This window comes from Varanus komodoensis, unplaced genomic scaffold, assembly GCF_004798865.1.
Source record: "Varanus komodoensis strain SLA01 unplaced genomic scaffold, ASM479886v1 scaffold1024, whole genome shotgun sequence".
In the NCBI taxonomy this organism is placed as follows: Eukaryota; Metazoa; Chordata; class Lepidosauria; order Squamata; family Varanidae; genus Varanus; species Varanus komodoensis.
The window spans coordinates 1-10179 of record NW_025335280.1 but is presented as its reverse complement, the minus strand read 5'-3'; the positions used below and the strand labels follow the sequence as shown (position 1 = coordinate 10179).

Genomic DNA, 10179 nt, shown 5'->3' with positions numbered 1-10179 from the left:
TGCCCATGTGGGGCATACCTGTGTTTTTCCTTGCTCTGGCTTGGGGGATGATGGAACGCCCAACCTTGTATTGTTCTGAGGATGCAGCTGGAAAATGGAAGAGGCTGAATACGGCACCTGGGACACCATTTGTATTTGTGTACACAGAGTTTAAGCAATTGCATGTCCTCACCTTTTCTTGATTTTGGAGATGCACCGCACCTTCCTCTCTGCCAAAACGTTCTCTTCCCTTATGCTAGCCCTGAACCTTCCCAGCGGCTGTTACATGTGGGGGGGGCCATCGGGATGTTCTTCAGTTTCTACTTTTCTGTTTAGGCGCCTGACGAATGGCTCTCTGCTCCTAGTGGGCCGGAACGGCTTCCCCGCTTCCCCCGAAGCCTTGTGCCCCCAGTACGGGGTCTCTCCTGTCATGCAGGGTCTTGCTGCTTCTCGCAGGCCGTGCCGCCCCTCCTGCAGCTCGCAGCCCAGTCCTGCCAGCCGGAACCTCCGAGGCCTGCGGGCTGCTCCACATGGAGCTCTTCCTCGCTTTCTCTGGGCGGACCGGCAGTCGTGGCACCGAAATGCCCCAGCCCCACCCCTTGCAAGGCTGCCATGCTCACGAACGGCCCAACAGCGCTGCTCCGTGCGCCAGGCGTGGGGGTCTCATCGCAGCAGCCCCCTCCACGTGGCTGCCGGAAGCCGCGCACAACCAGCCTGGCCGTGCAGCAGCCTGTGTCGCCCTCTGCAGTTTGCCTTGCCTTGCCTTGCCTTGCACACCCACTTGCCCCTGGCGGCCGGTCAGTTAAGGTCCCGGCTCTGCTCTTCTCGAGAGCCTCTCCCTTCCCGTGCTGCTTGTTACCACCTGCCTCCGCATCATCAGGCCGTGCTTCAGGGTGAAGGCTGAGCTGGGGACGCTGGACGGGAGGGAGGGGAGGGGAGGGTGGGAGCAACGCAGCGAGCCGGAGGAGTTCAGGCAGCAGCAGCAGCAGCCGCCGGGACGGGGGGGGAGGGGGGAGCCAAGGGGCTGGAGGCGCTCCAGGTCCTGCGAGGAGTGAGTTGTTTCAGCTGGCTTGCTCCGGGGTATCTTTCTCTTCCTACCCAATTCGGTTATTATCTGGCCTGCTGCTCGGATGTTTAGGTGGCTCTGCGTCGAGTCAAATGTTAAATTATCTCCAGTCTAGCCTTCATTCGCTTTCAAAACTTGGTACTCCCCACCCCACTCTGGTTAGCAGGGCGACAAGCAGGGGAGGTTTCCATGGGGAAACAGGGCTCTGCTTGGGGCCACGTGCAATCCTATTTTAATTCTTCCCTGGAAAATTCCTTGTGTCTTCCCCTGATTCTGATGGAGTCTCACCTGCGAACTGATTCCTCGCACATCCCTACTCCAGACTTGGCTCTTCCAGACGTCCGTGAAGACGGCCACGTGAACCTTGAGCATCTCCCTGCTGGGATGGGGCGTTAGTGCAGTGGTGCTGATCTGCCGTCCCCGTTGGCACCTCCGTCCTGGGACTGGGAGGGATATTGACTGCTCTCAGCCTGGGGGCCACTGGCTTCTGTTCCATCCTCTGGACAGAAAGGCCAGGCAAAGCCCACCTTGTCCTGAAGGTTCCCCCTTTCCTGTTGTGCTGTCTCAATCCATCCAGCCCTGTGGCTTCACTCTCATGTGCCTCCAGCAAAGTGCCCACCTGATCCCCTCTCCCCAAACCTTGCATATAACAGACAGGGCATAAAAATATCCAGTACAGAAACCCTCAGAGCGAGGCCGGGCCGGGCTCACATTTACGAGAAGGAAACTCCCACTTTCTGATCTGTGGAAAGTGAAAGTGCTGTGTGCAGAAGCCATGGCTGCTGCCCCCAAGAGCACCGTCCGGGCTCTCAGCGAGGAATCCACTTGCCCCATCTGCCTGGATTATTTCAGGGATCCCGTGATCATTACAGAATGTGGGCACAATTTCTGCCGAGCCTGCCTGAGCCAGAGCGGGGGGGAATCAGATGCACAGGCCTCCTGCCCCCAGTGCAGGGGGACCTTCCAGAAGACGAACCTCCGGCCAAATCGGCAGCTGGCCATGATTGTGGAAATCGCCCAGACGTTAAGAGGGCAGGGGGTCAAAGGTGATGAAGGGAAGGTGCAACTCTGTGAGACTCACCAGGAGCCCCTGAAACTCTTCTGCAAGGACCACGAAGCCCTCATCTGCCTGGTGTGTGACAAAGCAAAGGAGCATGAAGGTCACAAGGTGATTCCCCTGGAGGAGGCCTCCCAGGAGTACCAGGTATGTGATCCAGGTACTTCCTGTGTGGGGGCAGTGGGAGAAATACCTGTGGGCCCCTCTGAGCATGTCCTCTACGAAGACCCGCCAATGGGAAGGGAATGATGCTCCGTGATCCTCTGATCTCTTGCCTTTCTGGATTACCCAGGAACCAGGCCCCTGGGAAGGGCCAGGCAGGATTGCTGTTCACAGGCGTGTTTTTTCTTGTGTAAAAGGGATCCGGGGGAAGTCCAGGAGCCCCAGGATTGTGGGGTGGGAGTTGTTTAGGTTGTTCTCCTCCAGCTGCTCCCTGCACCAGGTCTGCGTTGTGCAGAGCCAAAGGAGGCCGTTGAAATGCTGCAGGGAGAGGCATAGCTGCCCTGCGGGGGAAGTTCCCACGTTTTGTGCCTGCTCTGAGCAGGGGGAGAGGAAACAGCCGGTGTGGCAGGACATGATGGAGGTGCATGGAGGGGCCCCAGAGCGAGGAGGGGAAAGCGGCCTCAGACACTCCCAGGTAAAAGGTGGTCCCGGGAATCAGTCCCTCTTCCGCTCTGCCCTCATTCCAACCCCCCGAGTTTGCCACAATTCGCACTGGAGCTGCAATACGGATCAGGGCCCTGTAAGATTCCTCCTGCCTGCCCTTTGCATGCCCCGAACCTCTGTTGTATCTTCCCAAAGGCTACGCGAAAGTCCAACTGCATGTGGCCAAGACATACAGGTTCAACCATTAATAAACAATATTGATAAATGAAATGCTGAATTGCATTAAAAGAAGGGGCCACACTCCCACAGCCCCGATTCGCCGGAGTGTGTCCCTGCGTGTGCGTGTGCTTGTGTGCAGGCGTGTGTCCGGCCCAGCTGGTCTCTGGGTGCAGAGCCAATGAGAGCCCGGCACTGAAGGGGGTGATCAAAGATGCTGGGTGCACTTAAGGGCCTTGACCCATGGAATATTTGTGAGGAATTCAGAGCTTCAGGTGCTCCCTCTTTCCCCTCCCCGTTTCTTGTCCTTGCACTTCCTCAAGGCACCCGCTGCACTCTGCCTGTGTTTCCGGGTGCTGCAATCCTTCCTTTATTGAGGAACAGCCCATTTCAGGGAGGGTAGAAGGGTTCTATCAGAGATCCTGCACAGGCCATGCCCAACCCCAGTGCAATTCCGGACGAAGGGAAGAATTCCCCCAGGAAAAGCAGGAATACCCCTTTCTGGGGGCCGGTGTCCTTCTGGGCTTCTTCCTCCACAGAGGGGCTGCCCTGTCCACCATTCCTGCCCAGGAATGAGAGTGGCACTGGTCACTTCTGGGGTGGCCGGAAGCCTCTTCCACTCCGCCTTCCCTCTGCTTTCGGGATGCTCCCTTGCTGGTTCCCCTCATGAGGAAATAGCAGCAAAAACCTTTTCCTTTTCAAACTTAAAGAGCTCAGGAAGGGCAGTCAATTGAATGGTGTTTTGACCGGTCATTCTGGGATGGCACCATCCCTTCATCTCGGCTCAGAGCCTGCGCAGCGCATGTTGCAGCTCGTTTCGGGATCTGCCTGGGATCAAAAGGCACCTGAGAGCCGCCTTCCCCCTGACCCCGCCAAGATGCGAAAGGGAAGCAATCATGAATGTCCCTTTCAATACCTTTTCCTGCTTCTCTAAACTGAACGTGAACTGCTCCTCCCTCTCCAGGATCTGCTGCAGCGTCGCCTGGAGAGTCTGAGGGATGAGAGAGGAAGGATTTTGGCATGTAAAGCAGAGGCAGAAAGGGAGAAGCAGGCGCTGCTGGTAAGTGTCCAGAATGTGTCATGGAAGGGAAGGGGCACTTCAGCCAGGATGGGTCACATGGAAGAGAAAATGCCGGGAAATCGAGAGCCCAGGGCAGCCCTTCCCTGCAGAGCACATGACATTGTTCAAAGCTGCTGAACCTATTCTAGCAATTATGCAAGAGGGGCCATTCCGAGAGGGGGTCCCTGAGCATCCCTCGCAAGACTGACCCCGTTTCCGGCTCCGGCTGCCCATTCCTGCTGTTCCCCACTCTCCTTCTTGCAGGAGCAAACAAAGGCAGAGTGGGAGGAGACGGTGGCTCAGTTCAGGCGCCTGCATCACTTTCTGGAAGAGCAACAGAAGCGTCTCCTGGCCCAGGTGGACGAGCTGCAGGAGGAGATTGCCAGGAAAGCGGAGGACCACCTGGCCTGGCTTTCCAAGGAACTCTCTTCCCTTGAAGGCATCATGCGGGAGGTGGAGGAGAAGAGTCGGCAGCCGGCAGCTGAACTCCTGCAGGTAGGAGGGGGCAGGAGCCCCCACATCCCCCAAGGAGGAGACTCAGCCAGATGCTGCTCGCCTCTGCGTGTGTGGAGGGAGGCCCGAGGCAGGCAGTGCGGACCCCTTGACGGGGCCACCCTGCGGTGAGGCCCTTCATGAGACCCAGGCCGAAGCGGAGGGTGGTGCGGGGCTGGGGAAGCGACCGCAAAGCAGTCTTGCCTAGTAGTGTTGCCAATCTGGAAGGCAGGTCGGATCTAGAAACATAGAAACAGAGAGAGTCAGAAGGGGCCTATCAGGCCATCTAGTCTGACCTCCGGCACCAGCCGGCTCCACTCACGACATGCCCACCATGTGGTCGTCCAGCCTATCCTTGAACACCCGCACCGATGGGGCCTCAACAACCTCTCGTGGAAGCCCATTCCACACCCTCGGGGTCCAGACTGTCAGGAAGTGCTTCCTGGCATCCAAATTGAACCTTGGTGCCCTGAACTTTGCTCCATTGGAGCGTGTCCTGCCTTCCTCTGCAGGGGAGAACAGGTCTCTACCCATCTCCATGTGACATCCCCTCACATACCTGTATGTCGCCAACAGATTCCTTCTGAATCTCCTCTTTTCCAGGCTGAAGAGACCCAGTTCCCTCAGTCTCGCCTCATATGGCATTCCCTGCAAACCAGCCACCAACCTTGTGGCCCTACGCTGCACTGACTCCAACCTGGCTATATCCTTTCTAAAATGAGGGGCCCAAAACTGAACACAATACTCCAATTGCGGGCGCACCAGAGTCGTGTAGAGTAGTAGTAATAGTAACACCTCCATCTAGTAATCTATTCCTGTGCTAAACAGAATCTCAAATATGGTGCAGCCCCAGGACAGGCAGACATTAACCTCACTCCTCTTGCATGTTTCCGCTCACAACTGGTGCCCCCAAAGCCTGACGAAATTGTCTTCTGCACACAAGGGGGAGCTTCTCAGTGTGGCTCCTGTGGGCAAGCGCCCCATTGTTCTGCTGCTGGAAAGGAGTGGTTGATTCCTGCCTGGGGAAGCCGGGAGAAGGCTGCCCTCCAAAGGACAGGCTGCGGGAGCAAAAGAGGCTGTGGGAGGCGCCTGGCCTGAGTCTGAATCCTCTCACATCCTCCCTTCCTGAACATTTATTTATTATTTATTTATTAAAACATTTTTATGCCGCCCCTTGCCAAAGCCTTGGGGCGGCTTACAACACAATAAAATACAAATATAACAATATAAAAATTAAAATTAACAATATAAAATAAATAAAAAATATAAAAGAAGTCACCCTGGCCGGATAAATAAGCAAATATTGTTAACAATTAAAATGACATTTAAATAAAAAGGTCTTCACCTTGCACCAAAAAACAAATAACGACGGCGCCAGACGGACCTCTCTGCGAAGCTCATTCCATAGATTGGGCGCCACCGCAGGGAAAGCCCTCCTCCGAGTACCTACCCTCCTAATTTCTTTCATGGAGGGTTCCCCGAGAAGGGCCTCTCCCGCAGATCTCAAGGGGTGGTCGGGCATATATGGATGTAAGCGCTCCTTCAGGTAACCAGGACCCAAGCTGTTTAGGCTTTATAAGTCATCACCAACACCTTGAATTGGGCCCGGGCTTCAATGGGAAGCCAGTGAAGCTGACGGAGGACTGAAGTCATCTGAGCATAACGCCCCGTCCCTGTCAGCAACCTGGCAGCTCTATTTTGAACCAATTAAAGTATCCGGACTGTCTTCAAGGGAAGCCCCACGTAAAGCACGTTACAGAAGTCAAGGCGGGAAGTCACCAGCGCGTGTGTCACCGTCACCAGGCAGTCGTACTCCAGGTAGGGGCGCAGCTGATTAATTAGCCGAAGCTGAAGGAAAGCGCTCCTCGCTGCCGCTGTCACCTGAGCTTCCAATGAAAGCTCCAGGTCGAGGAGTACTCCTAAGCTGCGGACCTTGTCCCTGAGAGGGAGTGCCACCCCATTCAGGACCAGGTCAAATCCACCCTCTCCGAAGCCCGATCCACCAACCAACAGGACTTCCGTCTTGTCTGGATTGAGTTTCAGTTTATTGGCTCTCATCCAGCCCATTACCTCGGCCAAGCATCGGTTCAGCACAGCCACTGCCTCACCTGGATTAGTGGAAAATGAGAGGTAGAGCTGGGTGTCATCAGCGTACTGATGATTCTGTAGCCCACACCTCCTGATGACCTCTCCCAGCGGTTTCATGTAGATGTTAAACAGCAAAGGGGACTAAATGGAGCCCTGTGGTACTCCATGGCTTAGCTGCCATGGCGCAGAGCCATAGTCCCCCAGCACTACCTTCTGGAATCGGGCGTTGAGATAGGAGCGGAACCACTGCAAAGCAGTGCCTCCAACCCCCAATCCCGCTAGTCTATCCAGAAGGATACCATGGTCAATGGTATCGAAAGCCGCTGAGAGGTCCAGAAGAACGAACAGGGACGCACTCCCCCTGTCCTTCTCCCTGCACAGGTCATCGTACAGGGCGACCAAGGCAGATTAAGTACCGTACCCGGGTCTGAAGCCGGACTGAAATGGGTCCAGATAATCAGTTTCATCCAAGAGTGCTTGGAATTGTCCCGCCACCACCCGCTCTAACACCTTGCCCAGAAACGGGATGTTGGCCACAGGTCCATAGTTAGTCGCCCTCTCTGGATCTAGTGATGCTTTCTTCAGGACCGGTCGGACTACCGCCTCCTTTAAAGGGGCAGGCACCCGACCCTCCCTCAGAGAAGCGTTAACCACTTCCAAGATCCAGGTACCAATTCCGTGCTTGGAATTATTTATTAACCAAGACGGGCAAGGGTCCAATAGGCAAGTGGTGGGACGTACTCGTCCAAGCACCTTGTCCACATCATCGGGCCGCAATAACTGAAATTCATCCAATAATTCTGGACCAGACGGCAGCATTGGCGTTTCCCCAGAGACCTCTGATTCTTTAGTGGAGTCTAGCTCGTGACGAATCTGAGTGATTTTCTTCCTGAAATGCCTGGCAAAGTCGTCACAGTGGGCCTTTGAGGGTGAAACCGGATCTTCCTTAGGACCCAGGTGAACCAGGCTTTGCACCACTCGAAAAAGCTCCGCCGGACGGCATTGTGAGGAGGCAATGGAAGCGGAAAAAAACTTTTTTTTCGCCGCCCTCACCGCCACAGCGTAGGCCCGATAGTGGGCTCTCAAGTGTGCACAATCAGATTCATCCTGTGATTTCCTCCACCTACACTCTAGCCGTCTCCCAACCTGCTTCATCGCCCGCTATTCAGGTGTATACCAAGGGGAAGAGCGGGCTCTGCCCGGTGGGAGAGGACGCTTAGGAGCGATCGTGTCCACAGCCCTGGTCATCTCCCCATTCCACAATTCGACCAGAGCCTCGACAGGAGCACCAGTCTTGTCAGCTGGAAACTCCCCCAGGGCTTTCAGGAATCCATCCGGATCCATCCGGCTCCGGGGGCAGACCCACACAATCGGATCTGCACCCTTACAGAGGGAGAGGCCGCTCTCGAGCACGAACCTCACCAGGAAGTGATCTGACCATGACAGGGGAGTCAAACATAAATTCCTCAACTTCAGGACACCCTCTTCCTGCCCCATCAAGAAAACCAGGTCCAGAGTGTGTCCACGTTCATGGGTCGGGCCGGAGATATGTTGAGACAGCCCCATGGCCCTCATGGAGGCTGTGAAGTCCTGAGCCGCCCCGGTCAGTCCAGACTCGGCATGGAGATTGAAGTCCCCCAGGACCAGCATCCTGGGGGTCCTCAACACCAAGTCCGAGACTGTCTCCGTAAGCTCAGACAGGGAGACTGTTGGGCAGAAGGGTGCACGGTACACCAACAGAATCCCCAAACTGTCTCGTTCGCCCAACACCAAGTAGAGGCACTCCAGCCCTGGCCTCGAAGGGAGAGGGAAGTCCCGTGAGAGAGATGGAGGCTCGGTAAACCAAAACCACTCCCCCTTACCTCCCCTCTGGGCGTGAACAGTGCTGAACCAGTTACCCGGACGGGCACATTTGAGAGAGGGCGACATCCCCCCGCTCTCCCGCCCAGGTCTCCGTTATGCAAGCCAGGTCGGCCCCCTCATCCACAATCAAGTCATGGATGAGAGATTTATTATTGACCGAACTGGCATTGAGCAGCAGTACCGTCAGACCCGAGGGGCGGTTGACAAGGCTACCTGGCGCCCTCTGGTTGGGGGCAGGACCAGAAGGAGGGACAGGTGTCAGCCATCTGTCCATCCTTCTTCTACGTGGACACGTTAAGCCCCTATTGTTGTAACGACCATTGCCCGTGACCACGCCAATGGCAGCGCCCGCGCACTCCCCAGGAAACATAAACGTCGACATGGCCAGGGATGACACCATAAAACAGATTAAAACAGAATAAAATTATAAAAGCAGTTAAAAAAAAAAAAACCTCCCCCTTCCCTAACCTTCAACGGTAGGTGGACCAATTTCAACAAAAGCCCCTGGCCAGCCCAGCCCCCCGCTCGGCGTCGACCGCCCTTTGGCTATCTCCCTTCGGCCCCAGGCCCGAGGCCGCTGGCCTCACCCGCCACCAGCGCTTTGAGGCCGCAGGGTGCTTCTGAAGCCCCGCCCAGGCCTGCACGCTCTCACCTGTGTGGGGGGGCGGGGCAACCCGAACCGGACCTGCGTCCTGGCCGGTGGTACTGGCCTCCGTTGGTGGCGCGGGGCAGCGTGGCAGCGTGCAGCTGTTTGCGCATGAAGGTCCTTCCTCATGCTTCAGGGTTGTGCCTGTTCCCAGAGGGCATCGCGCATGTTGGCCTGGCAAGCAGCACCGTTACTGGCAGGAGCCTCCAGGATGAGCATCGGTCTTGGCACTCAGCTGGAGGCTTCCTGGCGGTGGTGGAATCTGCCAGTCCATTCATGTCCCTCGTCATGAAGCTCCTCCTGGTGCCCCCTGGTGGAGATGGTTTCTGTCCCTCCCTTTGTGCCAAGTGGAGGCACCGAACAGGACTGGGCAGGCGCATCTCAGAAGTGCAGAGTGACACCCACTGAGCCCCTCCTCTTTCCCTCTTTCCCCTCCAGGATGTGAGAAGCACCTTGCAGAGGTGAGTGCGTCCCCCTCATTTCTACTGGTGCAGGGAAGGGTCTGGACGGCACTGGGAGGACCGGCTCCTCCCGGCTCCTGAGCAGAGAATGCAGATCACCAGCGTCTCTCAAGACAAAAACAGGGTCTGGTTGTCGAGTTTGGACCACTCTTTCTCCTTCCCCTCGCTCACGCATGGCAGAAGGCTCCTCTCTGCCTGCAAAGCACACCTCCCACCAGTAAGCTCATCTATGCAGACCCCACAATCCAAATATCACCCCCAAAGGGGCAAACTTCCCACAACCCACAAAGCACACGCAGTGCTGACCCTAATAACTGAACACAAGCAGACTGCCCCGTCTGCCCCAGCCAGCTGAAGCCCCGCCCACCTGTGTGGCTGCTGGAGGGTCCTCTGGGGGCCATTGTCCCACGCAAAAGGAGGCCTACCTTTTGTTCTTGGCTGGCCCTCCTTTGCTCCCAGGGGGAATCCTGGGTTCCGTGAGTGGAGGTTACCTCTGTTTTCTCTGGCAGAAGTGAGAAGGAGCCCTGTGAGATCCCAGCGGCTTTCCCTCTGGAGCTGAAACGGAGGATCTGGTACTTCTCTGATCGAAAGCCTGATCTGGAGGGATGGAGGAAGCAATTCCTTGGAGTCATGAGTGAATCCAAA

At 56.3% G+C, this 10179-nt stretch overlaps 1 protein-coding gene across 1 annotated transcript; it reads left to right on the top strand.

Annotated features, from left to right (window-relative positions):
* Positions 1–1007: 1007 nt before the first annotated feature.
* On the top strand, positions 1008–10176 carry LOC123017828 (zinc finger protein RFP-like; the record flags this gene model as incomplete). The annotated part of the gene is made up of 5 exons (XM_044419411.1): positions 1008–2249; positions 3889–3984; positions 4249–4479; positions 9512–9534; positions 10044–10176. Coding segments are annotated over exons 1-5 (912 nt in total), but the record flags the coding sequence as incomplete, so codon positions are not given.
* Positions 10177–10179: the final 3 nt, after the last annotated feature.